The sequence below is a fragment of the Watersipora subatra genome, chromosome 7 (genome assembly GCF_963576615.1).
Source record: "Watersipora subatra chromosome 7, tzWatSuba1.1, whole genome shotgun sequence".
In the NCBI taxonomy this organism is placed as follows: Eukaryota; Metazoa; Bryozoa; class Gymnolaemata; order Cheilostomatida; family Watersiporidae; genus Watersipora; species Watersipora subatra.
In genome coordinates, this window is record NC_088714.1 from 46,020,352 (window position 1) to 46,042,389 (window position 22,038).

Genomic DNA, 22,038 nt, shown 5'->3' on the forward strand with positions numbered 1-22,038 from the left:
TTACCAATTAAGCTACGCGCGAGATTAATGGATTCATTGGGCGATATATGTCGCTATGTGAGTGAAAATACACTACCACTCTCCGTTACGGAGCAACATAATTTTATGCTTGATCTCATGGCTCCTATTAGTAAGCTCACTCAATTTAGCCATTGGTAATGTGCTAGGCTAATGGCAAGTGGCAAGCAACTTACATTACCTCTCACTGGTTATAAGCTGATTTAAGTTTAAATATAATAGTGAACATGGTGTCTACGAGCTTGTGTTGTCGTAGTAGTGTGCAAAGCTCTAAATTATCAACTTATCAAGTCTGTAGCTCAATGTTTCTAACCTTGTTGGAGGTACTGAGCTAATCCAAGTCGTATGTACATTCATCAGGCCTTTCACATTTGGGAATGATATTATACTTGTGTCGAATAAAGCATGAAGCTTTTTATCAAAGGTTAAATTGAAGTACCTACTTTTATTCCGAACTACATGTAGTATGCTGACAGTCCCGCGTGCAATGAGAGATTGTCATGTGTAATAACTGTGCATATAATGATTTGTCAATTTGGAAGGTGGTAGAGTGCCTGTCAGTGAAGTAGAATATTGAGTTCAATTCCTGTTTGATGTAATTATTTTCTCTAGCATTTTTAGCGTGGCTTTGGACGGAGGGACAGACACGGCTCATATTATAGTAAACATTGCTAATTATAACTCAGAGGGGAGCTAGCCTCGAGACTGCCACACCAAAGCCTTAGGATCTGATGGAAAACAAGTTAAGAATGACTTCTCCTACTACATCTTGACCTCCTAATTGTACACACTATAATTACAAGGTCTTATAATACGTACACTGTAATGACAGTGTACATATTTTTTAGCCTACATACAATGATGAAGTCTGCTAAAATAAACCATAGCTATAGCAAACTCTGTATAAATTATTGGAGTTTAGCATAGCTCGGCCCTGGTGTATGATTACTACTGTACCAGCACACGCATGTGCAGAAAAATTATCTCAAACACAGTACTGTCACTGCACTGTATTTGTATTGTACAAAAACTGTGCTGTTGCAATTCCTTTAATTAATGGTCATCTATGGTCATTATGGTCATCCATGATGAACTTTCTAGTTCCAGACCAGCAAACATCTCATTACATGTATTCCAGGTTATCAGTAAATTGTTAGTTATCATATGTTAGTAGTTGTCTGCTACCGCTTCACACTACACAGAGAAGATAAGTCTGTGCTAACCTTGCTATAATTTGGTGAACAAGAATGTTACTAAAATACTTGAAAACGGTTTTCTCTTTGCGGGTCCAAAATTTATTGCACTTTTTGACAAGAAATCTTCATGCAGCACATTTTGTGTCATGGAATGATAACAGTAATCAATAACAAAGGGAATACAAACGCATCGCAAAGGCAGTGATTTTCTGGCATAGCTGACAAACTCAAGTCACTCTGAATCAGTAATAATGTCATCAAAAAACGAGTAAGTTTATATCAAAAGTGATAATAGTCAACAAGGAGCTCTATAAAAGTTAGATATACAAATACACAGATATGGAAGCTACAGATCTTTGATGACCGCCCCAGCCTTTCTCTCAAGCCACAGCAGACTTCCTGCAACAAAAGGTAACAGTGATTACTGAAAGAGCTAAGGCTAAACAAACTAGGAGACACAAATCTAAGAACTTTAGCTATCAGCCCAATGCAAACTATTCGCATTGCACTAATGGAAGAGTGCCCAGAAGAAAACTGTATTTGCCCAAAAGCACCGGCCAGAGAGGAAAGCTTTGAAAAAAAACAGACTACAGAGAATTATCAATATCATTATTAGCACATGGTGAACAGTGGAGTTAGCTGAGCCAACCGGCTATGGACATGGTTTGCTGACCTATTGACTTCTAACACCCTTGTATAGGAAACACTACAGCAGATCAGATGTGAAACGCTTGATTTGAGCATTTTAACCACGATCAGGTTTTGACGATTTTAATCGGGAAACATCCTGACAGTCAGATCCCCTCAAACATAAAATAGAATCACAAATGATAGAAAAATACCGATACTGTCTGATAGCATCTACTCAGATTTAGCATAAGTTCGCCTCCAAAACCATTCATAAAAACGCTCTGTGTTTCATTCAATCTGTTGAACAGCCCAAAAAAACGTGAGTGCTAACAGCTACAAATAACCTCAGACAAAATTCAAGCCAATGCTCTGAATCAATAGAATCATAATTTATAAAATAGAGTGTCTTTTTAAACTCCATCTACAAAGAGAGGTGTAGCCCTGATGCAGAGGCAGACAGCTCGCAGGTAAAAGCGGTGATAAAGACACTCAATATATTTCACTCTCACCTAAATAATGCAAACATCAATATAACGTAACTTATTTATTTTCAGTATTTACTATTTTCTTACATTTTATTTTTATTTCTTTATTTATTATTTTATTTCAGTCTCTGCATGTTTTTTCTTCACAACTTTTATTTGTAAAAAAAATTTTGAGTATCATAAGTTAGACACTACTTTTGGTGTCAAATCAAAATTTTGCAGAACCTTTTTATGTTGGGAAATCTTTATATTAAGGCAATAATGATCAAAAATTTAAGTACAAGCATGTATGGATGAAATCCAACAAATTTGGAACTTTGATTCCATAAACGGAAACAGTCAAGTAGAACAATTGCAGATTCTGTTTCAGTTAGCATGAGAACCTTGCTATCTATAGCAGGAGTGCATTAGCACATCCAAGTGCAGATTCTCAGTGTCAGTTAGCATGAGAACCTTGCTATCTATAACAGAGGTTCATGAGTACATACCACTATGCTTTACGCATTACCTCACCTTGCATGGATAGATCAAGGAATATAAAGAAAAACAACTAGCCGCTTACCGAGTTTGATAAAGTTGGTCAAGTGCTGGTTGCTGGTTCATTATAAACTCCTTAGCCTTTCCACACGTAGCATTAACGCAGAGAGGGCAGCGGAGTGACAGCTGTCTAGACCCAGTCAGCCCGCTGTCTAGATGAGATTTAACTACGTCTGCCAGTCCCTGCAGAACAACCAATAAGGAGTTTAATTTCTAGACAAGATACAAAATTGTAAAGGAAAGAGATTGACTACATACTCCTAGCAACATAAAACAGGCAATTTTACAATCTGGTGGAGACAATTTCAAAAGTCAAGTTATACGTAAGAGCCTGAGTCTTGATGGCCTACCAATCGTAAGCTATGTTGAAACTGCATCTGCACTTACAAATAATTGGACAATTTCGCCAAAATCTCAATGAAATGTAGTAAATCTCAAAAAAAAACTTGGTTCGGCTAAAGAGACTCACCTGTATGAATACCTTGTTATCATTCATGGCGGCTGCTCGCCGTATGTTCTCCACTCCAACCTGTAAGAGGCCATCATTTGGAGCTTTAGTATTATGTATTGCACTTAAGAGGCTATGCAAATACGGAAAATGTAACAAAAATTTTAGTCTGTAAAAAGACATTTGCATAAATAAGTGAAAAAACTGACAGCTTTGAATTGTTTGAAAACCCAAATTATTCAGCTGTATATCCTGAGAATGTGCTAAATATTATACTGTTATCATAAGCAACATGCCGTTGCACGTTTGATAAACTTTTGAACCAGCAAAATATTTTTTAGATTTTAAAAGGGAAGTGAAAATTTTGTCAAAATTAATGCAGTCAACCACACAACAGATTCGTTGTATCGAATTAAACCCTAAGCTGTTTGTCATAACTGGTAAGGTCCACGCAGTTCATAGACTAAGAGTCAATCTTAACGAAAATGATATGATATCTATGTTAATATGACAGAGTTTTCCCTATAGCTCTATTCTAACTATCTGGGTTAAAGAAACAGCTACCAATGTAACATGGACGATGCATATCTATATATAAACTAGCCAAATTCCAAGCGTTGCATGGGTATTAAAAGACAGCTTATAAACAGTGGCAGGTGATGTAGTCGCCTGCCACTTGCCATTAGCCTGGCACAATGCCAATAACTAATTTGAGTAAGTTCGCATCGGTATTGGTAAACTTGCTAATAATAGCCGTGAGAGCAAGCTTTAATGATGTTGCGTATCGCAGATTTCTATGAGTATTTTAACGAGATAATGAATCATAATTGCATCTCGCGTAGCTCAATTGGTTAAGTTATCGCCTAGTAAATGGGAGGTTCCAAGATCAAATCCAGCATGAAGCAGTTCTTCCATTCCTAGATTTTAATAGCTATTGCTGGGCAGACCGAACCGGGCAGCATATTTATCATAAGTTGTGTTATGTTACACAAGCAGATCTGAATTATATGATTTTGGTAATCAATAGAGTTACTAATGCACCTTTTTGGCCAGTTCTCCTGCATATTCTATATCCAACTCATAGAGTGTTTCAATGTGGTCACTCGTAAATGCGATAGGTACGAGTAAGAGATTTTTCTTTCCTCTACTAACCAAGCCTTCAATGACTTCGTCTGTCTGGGGACCAAGCCATGGCAAGGGCCCAACCTGTGAAAATACAAATAGGAAACAGCATGATAGTGACATAATCTCAGTAGCGCCTTGGCCGTATCGTTAGCAAAAGTTCCCATGACCAGGTATAATGACGGGAGGGGTGGAGAAGAATATGAACCTCACCTTAGACTGCCAGACCAGCCTGTAAGGATGGCTGTGGCCCAACTCGTCCATCACACGAGATACAGTGGCTGCTACTTCTGGTGCATATGGGTCCCCTCTGTTCACTACCTACAGGCAACAGAGACACTTTTTTCATACTCCATAATTAGAGCTTTCTCATCATGACTTAATTATCTCATGTGAAAACATGGACCTTGTACAAGAATGCGGTAGTTTTTTAATCAATCCAAAATGGGTGTATGCAGTGCAACTTGTGAAACATTATCAATGTCAAAATAACTGTTTAAAGCTGGTTAGTGGGAGAAACAAGTGAGTATCTCTGACGATCTAACCGCTGGCACGCTCACCCTAGTTAGTAGCCTTGGTTAGTGTTTTCCATAAACCATTCAGCATTTTGGCTGAAGAAACCTTGCTTTAGATGCACAGCAGCTAGTTCATAGAATCTATAATGCATGACTCCCATGCCTGCTTGTAGCATAGCTAACTCTGTATACACTCTTGTAGAATGATGCCTTGATCTAACAGGGACTGTGCTTTCCTTGGGTGTCTTGCAAAGAGTTCTTAGTCTGACCTACCTATGATAAGGTAAGTCTGACCTGCCTATGATAAGGTAAGTCTGCACCTACCTATGATAAGGTAAGTCTGCACCTACCTATGATAAGGTAGGTCTGCACCTACCTATGATAAGGTAAGTCTGCACCTACCTATAATAAGGTAAGTCTGCACCTGCCTATGATAAGGTAAGTATGACCTACCTATGATAAGGTGAGCTAGGAGTTAGAATAATAAAAGAAATTTCCATTGTATTGGTCTAACACTAGGAGGTTGAAATAAGATTGACTAGAAGTTATCATCTCATGGCAATATTATGCCAGTAACGCTTTTGGTAAAACAAGCCTCATGACTAGAGAACTGCTTTATGAGCCCATATAATTTGGCAAAGGGTTGGCCATGTCTAAGAGGAGAGCATTTCATGTTGGCACGAGTTCTTGCTAATAATATAGTCCGGACTCCACTTACTGTTGGCTCTAAATACAAATTTTATATACTTTTAATGATTTATTTAATGATAAATTTAAATAAAGTTATATAACTATTTGATATGACATAAAATATGAGTAGATATTTGTTTCGACACAAAATTATTTCCAACAAACACCAAGAAAAGTGTCTCGAAAAATAAAAATTTACACAATTTTCCTTCATAGAATTTAGTTCTACGCAGCTCAAACAATAATTAACTGTGTTTCCTACATTCTTTTTCAGACTTATAATCTAGGAGGACCTCTAGAAGAATAGTGTGAGTGGAAGTGGTGGTAAGAAAGAAAGTAGGCATTGCTTTCTTAGAAATATAACAACAAATGAGAGCAAACATTTTCAGATCATTTCTTTAAAAAGTTCGTAAAGCGGTTATTCCGAGAAAAAGTGGTTTCAACATACAAAGCATATATCAGAATGATAAACTTTATATATTTTTTATGATGTTGTTTGGAAAAGGTGTATCAAAGTATGGTTTCCTCTGGTTTAACATACAGGAACATAAATTGAAAGAAAACTTCTGCTGTTTAGACAATGGTGGACTGCAATCTGATCTTTAAATAAACGCATAGATATGGCTGGACAGTCTTTTAGGATTGTATAGTTCACGGCAAGTGAAGATACATTGACAATGGTACAACAGATTGGCAAGTGGGTGTGAACACAGAAACGCCATAAATTCTCCTCGCATATAATGACAAACATATTCCAAGAAACTAAGCTAAGCCCACAGAAAACATCAGAAGAAATTACAGGTTAAGCACTCGGGTGAAAACTATCTACAATAGAGGTAGACAGACCTTCATTGGTAGAGAATGAGCTGAGAAAAGAATTATTACATCATCCTTTACAGACTCTGGAAACTTGTCAAGCTCTTCCCTTATTACTTGTGCGAATGCCTGAAAAAAGGAGACAACTCCCTCATTAAAAACAAACAACAACATACATCCATCTGCTCTATGTAAGGTCATTTGACTGAAAAGCAATGCTATAACAATAGTGTTTAATGCATGGGGCAGATAATGGAGAGCTGGAATTATTACATAACACCCTATCACCATGACAGCAAAACTCAGATAACACCAGTGTCTAAAATACAATGATTGGCTACACAAATAATTGGCTGGAAAAACTACATGAGTTCACAGCATGCAGTTACAACAATGATGTAGAGCAACAACGTAGACACTGGCATATCTCGACCTGATAAATATACATAGAATGTACTTCAAGTTCATTATCAAGTGCTAACACGCATAGTTATGACATGCAGCTACAAGTGCTTGTTTCATATCTCTTCCTCATCTAGCGCATATTGTCAAACCAAAAGACTGACTCACCTTTACTAAACCAGGATGTGTCGGCCACCTGTCAATCACACTCCAGGCCATTTTAGTACTGCTCATGCCCTGTTTAGCATAATGCTTGTAAATGGCGTTTAGACTACTTCCTGTTGTTGAACAACTGTATTGTGGGTACTGAGTGAAGGCTACCGCATGTTCGACGCCGTCACTGCAATTTAATCCCATTATCATATGAAAGTGAAAGATTAACACATGCTCTCAAAGTAAAACAGTGATATTTTAAAATATGTGCTTACTGATCGAACCAACAGATATTTATAGTGATGTAAAAAAATGCTAGACTGAGAACTCATGTAATTAAAACTTTTACTACTCATCACATGTCCTAACAATCAGCTTAAAGGAAGACAACTCCTCACAAGAAGTAGTCTGTGTCAATGGGTGTCTTTTTTCTTTTTACTTTAAGTTGCAGCCATTATTCATTCATGTGAGCCACACGATGCTCACTGCCTACCAACTGGTCTCTGCACCTCGAGTGGTTAGATGAACTACTGGGCGCAAGGAGCCTTCATTAAGGATTTTTAACGGTGTATTTCTTAGTAATCGTTTTTCTTAATGAGAACACAAAAAATTAAAAAAAGGACCGAAGTAGCAAAAAAGTATAAACAAAGAAAAGACTGAATGAAGAGAGGTTGCCATCAAATAACATAACAGATTGGGGAAATAATACAGGCTGCATCGGCTTTACAAATTAGGTATTTTTTACAAATAATAACTAAAATATAGCATGCTTCCGGTCAAGAAGATAGGTAAAAGAATGCTGTTCAAGTGGTACAATAACCCCATCATATAAAAATAATAAAACTAATGGCGCATTATGTAGAACAAAACTAGAGATTCGAGAAATGCTGCTAGCAGCATTTCTCGAATCTCTAGTATTGTTCTATCGAGTTTTCTATCGAGTTGTTCTAGTTTTGTATCGAGAAATGTTGCTGGCAGCATTTCTCATTGTTGGCAATTCAAGCATTTAATTTCTTGCAATTGTTGGAATTTCTCGCATTGTTCTCACATTGTTTCTCAATTTTCTCGTATCTCTAGTTTCTCAATTTCTCGCACTTTCTCGCACTGTTGGCAATTCGAGCCCTAGAGATGTATAATAAACTGACTCAATGTTTAAAAGCTGCTTGAAGGAACTTATAACATCTGCTTACAATACTAAAACTGATGGAGTTGGAACACTTGGAACTAACCTTTCCATTTGCTCTATGGTATCCTCAGTGAGTGGATCGGCATATCGAAATCCGATATAGTGCTTATGAGGAGCCGTCTCTGGACTCATAGTATCCAAAAGTCGACACATTTCCCGACCCTGCAGGTCGGTCCACTTTTTGATCGGAGAACCACCCCCTATTTCCTTGTACTGTTCTACAATCTTAGGGGTACGCCTTTTAGCAATCCACTCTGCTAACTGCCTAGAGAAAGAAATAAAAGTTGGACGAATTTGCAAACATAATAGTACGTAACATCTGCGCAGGTTTATTTCTGATTTCGCAAAAGTAATGTAATGATTTTCACATTGAATAAAAGTCATTATTGATTGCATACTCCTAAATCAATCCAAAAAAATGTTGTCACAACAAATGGATTGTTGGCTATTCCAGTTTTGGTCAAAAAAGCATCTGCGGTGGTTGACCGTGCCAAGGAGATAAATTTAGAGATACATCAGGATAAGAAAGAGTGGTTGGTTGGTCCTAGCAATGAATGATCAATTCTTGTTAAAGCTCTTTATCATTAGAGGAAAGATAACTGACAGTGGGCATCAGCGCTTGGAGACTGTCATATGAAAAAACAGGAGTTAGCTCAAGTGCCTAAAATAAGGTCCAACTCCATTCTGCTGGCGCATATAGCAATTAAAAATAGGATGCCCTTTTTGTCAACATCAAAGTCTTTTCCAAAAATTAAATCCATACCTCTTATTATCACGTAAGGCACTCTAGACCACTAACTCATGACAACTTGCCATTTACCATTTATGCATGATATTAATGTCGCTTGAAACTGCAATTTCCCCTTCTTTATTAAACACCTCTTTAAAATCGAAACTTGCAAGTGAGCTTCAAATGTAGAGCTTTAGCATTACATAGCAGTCAGATGCTTTGAGCAAACAGTGAAACCTTATATATTCTATGTAATTACTGTCATATAAATGTCACGGAACAAATAAAATTATCTAGTTTGATAGTCTGATAGAGCAGGTTCAGTTAACCTCAAGCAAAATTCTAGAAACGTCAGTTCAACGGTACTAAAAATGAGCTCACTTTTGCGCAGGCAGAGGTATAAGATCCTTATCTGAGAATAGACGTAGTAGAAATGAATGGACCTCATCTGTAGTCTCTGGCCCACCCAGGTTCAACATCATAATGCCAGTTTTTACTCCGGCGGCAGATCTAGCAGTTGTGCTCAACTGTCTTATAGAATGGCTAGTAAATGCAGACCGCACAAGACGGCTACATATCTCCATGGTCAACCCTAGGAAGAGCAATATGACTTGGAGCTGAGAAAATATTATTTGCTACCAAGAGTTTCGAATTAATATCTCTTCATCAAATAGTATCAGTTTTGGAAAAAACAGCAAAGCATAAATGTTAAAAACACACGATATGAATGGTGTGCAAACACTTTCATTTGCAACTAGAATAGTTGCCTAGTGTTTTGAATCTTTCACCAAATTCATCAGGAGAATTTAGAGATTAATTTAGAGCTACAGTAGAAGTTGTGTCTTTGAAGAACCATCCAGGATTCAAGCCTGCAACTTTCAACTTCGTGGACCTACATTCTAACACCTGTGCCAATGAGACACCGTCAACCACTTCAGAATAATTATGCACATAGTAATTTGCTGTGCTCTATTGGCATACCTGACGATCTCTCACAGCGTACTAGACAGCGAAGGTACTAGTTATTGTAACAGAGGAACAAAATGAGAGTAGCAATTGAAAATTAAATAAAAAAATTCAGCATCAACAAAATACAGTTCAACGTAACAGCAGGTGGCTGCTTTGGGATTATTGTAAAAAGAATGACGAAGCTTATCCAAACTCAAATTCCATTAGCCTATTTAAACTTTGCTGCAGGATGAGAAATCAGAGTTATAACAATGAACTGTAGTAATTGGCTCCCACAGGACTAGTTCAAATCTGTAAGTCTAATACTCAATAGACAAACAACAATCAAATAATTTGATTCTGACCAAAATATGCACAGTAGAAGTTTTATTCCAAACACTCTGGGAGAGAGCAGGCCAAAATCTAGTAAGATGATTTGCATGTAGGTACTTGTAATAAGCATCATAATACAATAATAAAACAAAAATATTTGAACAACTTGCTTAGTGTGATTTCAAAAAGCAATGAAAAACACCAAAGCGTATAAATACTTTTATAATTTAATCAAATACTATTTCTGTTTAACAAACATTCAGACTTAAGATTCTGCAATAAGGATAATAACAATAACAACATAATTGGTATGATGTTTTAAAAAGCATCCCTTTTAAAAACACAAAGAGTAAAATGTCCACTTGCTACTAGATAAGTTAGTTAATTTCAAACCTATATTACAACTCTCCCTTGCTTGACATTGCCACGAAGAAATGTCATTCGGAAATTTTGTTCTTTTCCATGTAAAATATGTCAATAGGGAAAACTTCAAGGTTGGTTGAATTGTATTAAAGTATAAGCATTTAGTGTATATCACTTCTGAGACGTTACCATCAAGTACCCAAAAGCTTCTTTCGTGTGCTTACAGCTTTCACAAAAACTGCCATGTTTCATGACAAAAGTTAACAGCTGAGTTCTTTAAGGGTATGATAGTCAGAGGAGAACTAGCCCCTAGATAAAGGAGATTTACAGACAGATTTACACCCATTTATACTTCAAACTCGTTAGCAGTGAGTCAACTGGTAATCGGATGCTACTTAATTAAATCATTAGTGCCCAAAAAACTTGTGAATGATCAGGTTGTACAGAATATTGCATAAACATACTACCATACACATTATATATGCTACTATGCTTAGCACTACACTTACAGAAATGTATATGCATCAGAGACATAAAAAATGTGACAATTTGCTAAATGGCACAGATACCAGAAAATACATTTTAATAGGTTTAGGTTTAATACGATTGGCCTAAAATATTCAAGTGAAATGAATTAATAGCTTTCCTCAATATGAGGCAGAAGCAATAGATCAGTGTGTGTAGAGACAGGAAGTTTGAATTTGATACTGAAAAGGAATGATACCATCAGTACCTATTAAGTGGATACTTTTCATATTGGCAAACTTTCCACCAGTAAAGTTTACTGCATAAAGTCAAGAGTTTGAGTGATATTATGGTCCTTATTCTAGTCTTTATTTGTATCCAGAATTGTGTTACTATTGAAATGAGCCATATATGAAAAGGTCTTGAAATACTACATCTGCAACTTCTCATTTAATAAATGAAGTATGCATAGAGCTAAACGGTAGATGCTGAAACCAATTTGTTGATTGAGAACTATTTAGCTAATTCTTTGCTGAACACTAGAACCCTATACATGTGAATGCTCAATAGTACACAAAATTCTTATACATTAAAATCCTTAAACTCTTATCCAGTTATTTGAAATGACTCATTTTATTACTTTTCAATATGATAGAAGAGCCTTTACTTCCTCTTTATCTAAAGTGTTTGGTAAAGAGAATTCTATTCATTCTGTATTTCCAAACTGCACCTATATTAGTTGCTAAATGTTAATTGTGGAGTTGATGTCTAATGCGTGTGTGCTTGCACATAGTGTGCCGTAAAACAGTCTACCATATGGAAAATGCCGCATTCATTAGCTATATCCCATCCATCTCTGTCCATGCTTGTGGCTAATAGATTTTATTCAGTTTAAAGAAACGCCTTACACTCATGGAGATTTATGTTTCCTGTTACTTTCTTCAGTCATCTCACTTCACCTTTCTAGATTTTTTACTGTTTTATTTAACTTCCAATATTGGATATAATTTCTAGCATGGTACAACAGTTAATGTCTTTAAAAGTTCTTAACTGATGTCTCAATAATTTTTAATTGTGTACAGTAGTTATTTCAAACACCTTTGAGACACTCTCCAGTAGGGTAGTGATAGTTCTTTATTTTTGATACTAAGAATTAAAAAGTATATACATTAATTTGTCTAAATATAATGGCTAGCAAAAAATTTATTTCTACCTATTCTCAATCACTAAACATGCTTATGGTTGCAGTAAAAACTCACTTGTAACATGCAGCTTCTTTAATTTTGAAAAATGATAGTCATTTTATTTATTTTAATTTTAGATTTGAGCCAAAAAACTTTAATATCAATGATAGAAAGTAGCAAAGCTCAAGAACAAAACAATATGTAGGCATGGCATTGTCATTATAAAACTTTATAGGCCTAAGGCCTACTTAATTATTCCAGACAACATAAAATCAACTAATCATCTTCAATTGCACTTGTTCAGAGTACTTTAGCATACTTTGAACAGTTTAACAACAATATCTTATCCCGTCAAGTTAAAAAATAATATGCGCATTGATCCTAAAACTTTATAAAGTTTGTTTTTGTAGACAAACCAGAATAGAAAATGTTTTCCTACAAAAAAACAATTTCATGTTTACAGTTTTGCAAACAGCTGAGTAATGCATATTGCAGATTACTGCTTAGCTACTATCCAAAGCGATAAAGTTGTTTGTCTGTGATATAGTGGAACTGGGACTCTCATAAAATATTGATATATTATCAACTACTTGTCTGGTCTTATTAGTTGTAGTTGTTCAATTTGTAAGTACGTAAACAATTTTCTTTCAAAACTTCGCAAATAAACAAATAATAAAATGAGAGCAATTACGAGTAAAATACAGGTAAATAAGGCGTGAAAGGTTTACTCAAATATCGCCCTACTACTGCAATCAAAACTTGATGTCCTCCTAGTCAACCTAACTGTGCAAATACTAACTGCGTTTTCACGCATCAGACAAAAAATTATCGTGCTTTTGCTGATCGCTGAGAATTAAAACAACAAAGAAAAGTAATTCGCAGTCTTTTTCACGAATTGGAGAAAAAACTGACCAGTATGACTTGCAACGTTTCAATTGCGTCCTAAGATTTTTGTGCATGCACGTACGATTAATGGTGCTTTACCACGACGCCCCGTCACACTTTGAGATCTCAATACCACGGCTTATAAAACAAGTAGCCTAAGATCTTTGGTCGACAAATTCTAACTTATAGAATTTACTTCAGTATTTTCTACAGTACATCATCATTAGCAAAACAAATCCATCATCAAAAGCATATAAAAATTGTGAACGCGTTATTGGAGTAAATCTCTAGTTCTGTGAAATTCTCCAAAGTGTGATCATTTAATATGAGTTAGTTTTGTGGTATTAAAGAGAGAATAACTCTCTCTGAAAGTAAATAAATAAAACGATCAGCCAAGAACTGCTTAAAGAGGATCTAGCTAGTGTATTACCAAACCATAATTACTTGCATGTCTGCTGTGCCATTAGCCATTACCACAACTAAAAGCACCTCTAGAATAATCATTTTCAAAAAGCTTACTGGTGTATGGATTTATGGTGATTTTTCCGAAATTCTATTGGTCGTAATACACATTTGCCAAAAGGCCATTTGTCAAAGTTCAAGCCTTTCGTCGAAGTTAGTTAGTAATCTTTTACAGTGTATTTTGCTGATAGCAAAATAACAAAAAGCCCCTATTAGCAAGCATATTATCAAATAAAATGAAAATTGTAAAAGTAACCTGAATGCAAGATAGTAGTGAACCATTCATGTTTAGTTTGAGATTATTTGTGTGAGAGAAAATTTCCATGAGAGGATGATTTCAAATAAGTAATGCAAGATAACTTATACAAAAATAAATTGATTGATACTATATACAAGGGTTCACATCTGAAGAATAGATTCTCTATGAGTATTGATTGTGGCAAGATTGGTTGGTAATTAATAATTGGATGACTATAATAGCGTCTGTATCATCAGTCTGTGTAAGTATTGTCAGGGTTTGAAACGATAGATGACCAATAAGTCAAAAGAAGTAATAAATTGTGGGATCACGGAACACCACAACTGCTTCAAAACATTGCACTAAGCACGGCGATACATCAACAAGCAAACATGGAAATCTAGGGCAATCGCTATGTTGCCAGAAATATCAAGCATGGGAGTTGTCCTACCATCACAACTGATGCAATGTGAATATGGGACATTAGTTGGATTAGGAGTTGTCTGATCAATATAATGAAAAGCTTATGAATGAAAAACAGCACAAAATGGCTACTAAATCATTATTATTATTGACCAATACCACATAATATGAAAAATGCTAACTGGCTACAACAATTACTATTGGCTATTCAGTGAATCAAACAACTCTCAGAGTTTCAAGCACAAGGAGTGGGTATATCACCAATATTACAGGAGCCAGCTAGATTTATGACTTGTTGGAGCGAAGTAGCAGTCAGCATGCATCAGATCAGCAACCAGTCATCAGCGAGACAATTGTTTACAACACTTTATTCATTATATTTTGATATAGCTTATAAGGTAATATCATTTTAGTCTAGAAAATGTTGTATTGTATAGCAGTAGAAAAATATAGCATAACTTTTCATTAACTAAGATATTGTATTTTATGCAAAAAGACTGACGAAATGGTTGTGAAAAGAATGGCATAAAATGACAACATGTTTCTCGCTTCATATAAATTGCTAACTAGTAGCGTCTTAGAATGAGGATTACTGCAAAATTAATTTCACAATGCTACTCCTATTAGTTTTTGGGTTATGGCCAGTTTTGTAAAATTTGTTGCTGCACATTGAACATTTTTCGCTTGGCGTCATGGGATTCCAAAAACAGAAAGGAATTTTAGCTCACTGCAGAGAATCTGAAACAAAAATTATGCAGGAAATGATGCAAAAACCACATGCAAAACACAACCAACCAATAACCTTTGGCAATGACTCAATAACATGTATAAAAGAGGGGCAAAATCGACGAGAAAGCAGCGAGAAGCTGGCAGTGAGCCAGACAGCAGAAGAAAGGCACAAGAAAGGAGAAGATTAACAGAAGCTCAAGATAGCCAAGGAGCTGGCAGCAAACAGCTTGCCGAGGAAATCCACAGCAGATTCGATTCACCCAAAGAGGTGGCAAGCCATAAAGCCCTGAGAAGAGAGCTTATTCAGCCCCCAGTCAGCAGAAAGAGCTACCACTGCGGCATAATAGATAAATACTCATTGAGCCTACTAAGGCCATAACATATAGGGCTAAGTATACTAGCATATGGTTATTTTTGTTTGAGCTAGTGAATCTTGACAGAATAATTGTTATTTTGACTTTTTGAAGAAAATAGAGTTCATAGACATTTGGAAACAAACTACTGTGGTGTTATTGTCAATTATAAATTTATAAGATAATTACTTGCAGACAGTTGTAGACCTCAAAATACTAACACTATGTGTTGTGAGCATTGATATTTGGGCTCATCATTGGCTACAGTGCGATACTGTCAAAACAATTTCAAGGAAAGTTATAGTAGTGCCCATTTCCATTGATTTATTTATTGGCTGAATTTTGCTTTATAGCAACTTTCTGATTTTGTGGGGCAGAAGTGCCACTGTGTCTGTGGTCAAAATTTGTCTTGGGAGAAATTTAATTCAAGGTCCAGAGCTAACCTATTACACATAGAACCATAGAACCGTTGTATTATTTACTCAAAGGAAACACAAAAGAGCAATACATTCTATATTATTATTCAAGCAGCAAATAATTATTACAATTATTATAACAAAACTATTCATATATTAATTATTGATTCAATTTTAAATATGTAATTTTTAAATTTCTCTCTTGACAGTATCATTGATGTTAACTTTCATGGTTTATCTGCAGTGGGTTAATTATGTTTTCAATTGAATCGGCCACTTTCATGTAAAAATTTTAGCAGAAGTTGATTCTATTTGATTCTATTCAATTCTAGCGGATGTTGATAGTTGTGAGGGTTAGGGAATTTTTTTTTCTTAGATATGTCTAATTGCTGCATATGTATAGGTAAAGGTCTACTGTTTCGTCCTCATCCAGGTATGTGCATGTTGGTGTAAATGTTAAATTGAGTTTGTATAAGTGATATTGTAAGGTTGTGTAGCCTGTGAAGAGCCCGGTTAAAATTGATATTTGTGTTTTGGTAATATAAGTGTTTAGTTTAAAAAAGTTTAGATATAGGAAATGTTTAGTTTTGGTCAAAATTTTAGGCTATTGGTCAAAAACTCAAATGGCTTAGTCAAAAATAATAATATTGGACAAAAACATTAATAATTATAATAATAGTAAGTTTTTATTTGCTAGTTAACTTTATCTTCAACTTAGTAATAGTCTAGCTTTACAATTAGGCAACGCATCAAGTAAGTAAATTATATTGCTTAGAATTATCTCCACATGTAGTTTAAAATCAAAAACTTGAAACTATTAAATGCGCAATATTTAATTTTCATTTAATTTGTATTTAATATTTAATTAATTTAACAACTATATACCCATATCAGTCCGAGACAGATGATACAGACCATATTATAGTCATCCAATTAATAATTAACAATCAATCTTGCCACAATCAATACTCATAGAGAATCTAGTCTTCAAATAAATTTGCTCGCATAACTTATTTGAAGTCATCCTCTCATGTAAATTTTATTGTAATTTTTACACAAATAGTCTCAAACTAAACATGAATTGTTCATTACTATTTTGCATTCAGGATACATTTACAATTTCTATTTTATTTGATAATATGCCTGCAAATAGAAATTTTTTGTTATTCTGTTATTAGCAAAATAAAAGATTACCAACAAACATATCAGTCCGGCTCACCATGCCACAACATACACCCCATGCACATATGCACCTGTTTAATGGAAGAAGAAACAGCGAATCACTATATGAACCTCTGTGCAGACTATGATGTTGCCAGAGTTGATAATAACCCCTCGACACAAAACTGGGAATCAGATGTTCTAACAATACGCAATCTAGATGACAGCCAAGACCAGGCTTTAACAAGGCTATACCTCCACTGGGGAGTAACTGGCAACACTAAAACCTATAGTTACAAACTAGTGCTTGAGGTTTGGTTTTGCGATGACTTGGGCCGTCTGTTGTTAATGGAATGGAAACTAGAGCCACAGACACCAAATCTCAGAGGACACAGCACAATCACTCATGGAATATAAACCTCAAAAATTGCCAATCTAATATTCATACAATTTTTATTTTTAAGTATCATTCTGTATATATTATATTATCATCACAATATTATATCATTATAACACTGTAAAAATCTGTACAGGAACAATTACACTGTAGATTGTATTTATATACCTCAAATATTAACCTTTCATCTTGGCCCGCAAAAAGGAGCATTTTTCTGTTTTTGTTTATGTATTATTTTTAATCAATAAAGAGTTCATCATCATCACTCATGTCTGTCATTACCGTTTTTGCTATCGAAAGTCAGCGGCTGATGTTGTCAGGCAGGAAAATCAATATAGTAATCTGAAATCGATAAATTTACGTTTAGTTTGTACGTCCATTTTTAAACTTCTATTTTGTATTTCCCATCATTGGTCATTGCTTGAGAAATTTGTTAGTAACATCTGGAGCAAAATGGCAGTAAAGACCTACAAGTTGACTTATTTTAACCTGCGAGCAAGGAGAGAGCCTGCTAGGACTATGTTTACTAGGGCTGGCCAAAAGTTTGAAAACATCAGGGTTCTGCCTCAAAACTGGGAGAATGTGAAACCAGGTAAAGTAACTAAATCTTTTTAAGGCTGTATTTGGTTTTAGCTATAGTGCTACACGATTCTTTCTAGCTGGATTACTTGTATAGATGGAAGGTTTACATTGTTAGATACTGCAAATTTTAGTTCTACAATTTCCTGTGTTTTACCAGTGCTAATATAATCGTCCTTGCTATTGTTGTTATTATTGTTATTACTTAATAACAGTAATAACAACAGTAAGAGTTACTGATAGTGGCTGATCAACTAATCTTTTGATTTGACTTTATTTACTTTTCAGAAATTTCTCTTGAATTTCTTCTTATCTTACAAACGTCAAGGGGAATGATTTGTCAAACACCAGTTATTAATTATTATGTTGCTGAGAAAACTGGTGAGAGATGAGATTTCAACTTTTGTAGCACATTTTAAGGTCTATTGCCTTTTCTGTTTCAACTGGTGCATAATAGCATTCTGAATTTTATTACTAATGTTACCAATTACCAATATTTAAACCCACTTTTGAGTTTATAAAGTAGAGCTAATATCCAATTGCAATTGCATAATTTTCTCAACAACTGCTGTCAACGAACTGTCACTATCTACTTATCAAATAAGATAAATACGTAACAGTTGATTGGTTAGCTATCTTGGTTCATTGATTAGAATTTATTGATTATTTAGGAAAGCACAAGAAAGTGAAACTTACATATGTCTCCGTGTTAACTTTTAATATACACGCAATAGACTCCTCTACTACAGCGATCAACTGGCGAGCATCGCTTTTTAAATGAATAAAGAAACTCTTAAAAACTGATTATCAGAAACATTAAAAATTGTAATATGTTGTTTCGTCCACTTTTTGCTGCTACCAAATGGTTGAGATTTGATTCATTGCCTAATATCACCTGCTACATGTATATTTGTAGGTTATCTACCAGATGGTGCGTTTGAGAGGGTTCATTGTAATTCCGTATTGCACACTCTGAATGACCTGAGTGCCTTTGTAAGCAAAAATGTCTTTTTGTCGGAACTGTGTAAGGTGAGCCTGACAGGCCTCATTACTTAATCAAGAGTAGGAAAAGTTTGCTGAGCCTCAGAAAACCAGTTGAGATATAATACTTCGGACAGCTTATCTGAAAATAAACTTTTGAATTATTGATTTACATGCTGTTTTCTACATGACTAAAACATTTAACTTTGACAATCCGACATTCGGTGGTATAAAACATGTTATCCGACTTATGCTTTACAGCATTATCCATCACCTGACAATATTGAAGAATTAAAGTAGCAAGCCAGATGTGAACTTAAAAAAAATACTAAGTTTATACAAGGTTTATCGAGAGAAGGAAGCAAGTTCATATTTGGTGACAAGGTAAACAAAAACCATGTGTTCCTATGAAATGCAGATTATTTACTGGCTAGTAATATACAATTACCTTGGCGCTACTCACAAATAGTTAGTCTAATGATTATAATATGAAGCAATTTTAGTGACTACTAGTATGGAGTTAACTTACTGACTACTAGTATGGAGTTAACTTAATGACTACTAGTATGGAGTTCCCTTAATGACTACTAGTATGGAGTTCGCTTACTGACTAATAGTAGGAAGTTCGCATACTGACTATTAGTATGGAGTTCATTCAATGACTATTAGTATAGGGGTAACTTACTGACTACTAGTATGGAGTTAACTTACTGACTACTAGTATGGAGTTAACTTACTGACTACTAGTATGGAGTTAACTCGCTGACTAGCTTCACTATTGGTTTGGTAGCCATTAGAACAGAGCTAGTTTAAATACTATACAATGAGGAGGTTAGGCCGGTGATTACGAAATGGATTTAATTCAGTAACTACTAGTGTGGGGCTAGTTAAGTGGTTGCAGGGGCGGATCTAGGAAAAAAAGTGTGTGGTGCATAATTTATGTAATATATCTAGAGTGTAAGGGGGTGCGCGGGGAGACCCCTTTACTTGGCCCCGCGTTAGCGGAACTTTTTGAAATTTAGGCATCTTAGAATGAAGGAGAGATGTGTTTGAGCCGAAAAAAAGTGTAATTATTTATTTGCAGCAAACAAAAAGTTTAGAGGTAAAAATTGACATTAAATATGATTAATTAAATTGGTGTTTTATAATGTTTCTTATACTATGTATATCAAGATTACATGTAAACAGAAAATTAACAAACATTTGTGCAATAAAATAAAATCAAGACAAAATCAATCACCAAACCTCAACAGCCATTTGGTTTGGCTGTGCAGAAATTAGGTATCATTTCTGCAAACTACCATAAAAAATGTTTCGTAGTATTGGCTACATAACGATGCTATTATAAAACAGACATATTAGGGCATACTTTTTTGAATTGTTGTTTTGTCACGAAAGAAATGATCCAAAGTTCGTTCTTGACCTTCCTTTTGAGACATTTTGCTTTTAAAATTGCTTGTAGTACTCCTTTCGAAAAAGTTGTGGCTCAATTGGAGATGTTTATTGGGACCACTCTTATTTGTTTATGAGCTAAACAAATTCAGGTCAATGTTATTAAAACTGGTTCATTATAACGAGCACTACTAGGCCGTTTTTGTTCATTTCCTCCCAAAGCAAGTTCTCAGAGAAATGAATTGTAATTTACTCACTTCTTGATGGATTTTAAATCTTTTTTTTTAATTTTTTGCCATATTTATGGTGGTGCATTTGCACCATATGCACCACAGTAGATCTGCCCCGGGTTGCCAGCATGAAGTTAGTTTTTTATTATTAACATAGAAATAGTTGAGTGCAGAATTAATTGACTGACAACTAGCATGGATATAATTCAGTGACTACTGCAAACAGATTGGCTATTTACAAACACTACCATGGAAATAGTTCAGTAGCTACTAGTATAATTAATTCAGAGACTTCGTTTGAAATTGCTTAGTTGAGTTGTTACATAAATTAGATATTTAACTACAAAAAATTATTATTAACAATCTGTTCATGCAATAATAAAGTAATTACACCGATGTAACATTATTATTGATACAATTTTTACCGTTAGAGCAAAACCAAGGAATTTACATACATATTTTGGTTACCATTTCTACTTGAATTTCCTGTTTAATTCCAAAATATACATCTTAATAGCTGTTATTATCATGGTTATATATAGTTTACTTAGCTAATAAAGATATTCTCACAGGGCTCACAAATGTAAAAAAAATTCTCTCAAGCTTTCTCTAAAGTTATCCTCCAACTTGAAATCGTTGCAGATGACGGCTGCTGATATCACCACGTTCTGCAGTTGGATGCTGATAAAGCTTGTTTTTCCCTGGTCTGAATTTAATAATGACTGGCTGAACAAAGTCATGGAAAACATGGAAACTGATCCCAAGTTTGCCAAATACCTTCAGGATTGACCTGGCGACATCCTTTCTTGAGCAGCCACATAAGGAGATGTACCAAATTGCGCTGCTGAGTCATTGCTGCCTATATGTTAGCCAGAAACATGAGGTCAAGCGAGTGTATTTGTTTTTTTATTTAGTTTAACAAGGAAGATTCTTTGAACCTGAACTTGAGGATTTCTTCTTTTATGGAAATTGATTTTTAAACTGATTTAATATACTTGAACCATGCTCAGTCTATTGTACAGGCTTCAAATGAGTCGCATGACCCCTTCATGATCCTCTCTTTTAGATGTCTCAGCAGTACATATTTTATAATTATGCAAATTACCACGATATCAACCAGTTTCTGTAGCACAGGTCATGTTAGGTGTAAAGTATTGTAATATTTATTACTTTATAAGACCAATTATACTTGGTGTGCTAGAGTGGTATGGAGGATGATGTTCAAATAGAATGATTCTTGTTTAATGAGAGATGTATACTTACCGAATGCTGCGGAACACAACTCTCAGCATTATCTACATGTATATATATATTTCTCAAACTATGTCCGTATGTGTATTCTAGGTTTGATTGTCCGGCTATAGCAATTATTAAAATAGTTGTAGCTGGACAACAATTCAGACGCAAAGTCATGGCTTACCGCCATTAGAAGACTATCTTATTAAGCAGCTTACTAGAATTTTCCATTGGCAATGTGCCTGGCTAACCGCTTGAAAGTTACAGTTGTTTGACAAAGTTTTAAAACCTTTACAGTTGTTTTTATTTTTCTCTTAATTTACTTCAACTACACA

General features: G+C 35.0%; 2 protein-coding genes across 2 annotated transcripts; one reads left to right on the plus strand and one right to left on the minus strand.

Moving 5' to 3' along the window:
- Positions 1 to 1,297: 1,297 nt before the first annotated feature.
- On the minus strand, positions 1,298 to 13,148 carry LOC137399226 (ferrochelatase, mitochondrial-like). Its single transcript, XM_068085237.1, has 10 exons — positions 13,134 to 13,148; positions 9,310 to 9,520; positions 8,242 to 8,463; positions 7,028 to 7,199; positions 6,488 to 6,586; positions 4,650 to 4,757; positions 4,356 to 4,520; positions 3,336 to 3,395; positions 2,892 to 3,049; positions 1,298 to 1,613 (listed from the first exon to the last, which is right to left on the minus strand). The coding sequence occupies exons 2-10, from the start codon at positions 9,510 to 9,512 to the stop codon at positions 1,595 to 1,597; spliced, it is 1,206 nt and encodes a 401-aa protein (XP_067941338.1). The 5' UTR covers positions 9,513 to 9,520; positions 13,134 to 13,148; the 3' UTR covers positions 1,298 to 1,594.
- A 4,590-nt stretch (positions 13,149 to 17,738) lies between these two features.
- On the plus strand, positions 17,739 to 21,256 carry LOC137400815 (hematopoietic prostaglandin D synthase-like). The gene is made up of 3 exons (XM_068087153.1): positions 17,739 to 17,877; positions 18,781 to 18,893; positions 21,110 to 21,256. Exons 1-3 carry the CDS (start codon positions 17,739 to 17,741, stop codon positions 21,254 to 21,256), a joined length of 399 nt encoding a protein of 132 aa, XP_067943254.1.
- The last annotated feature ends 782 nt before the right edge of the window (positions 21,257 to 22,038 follow it).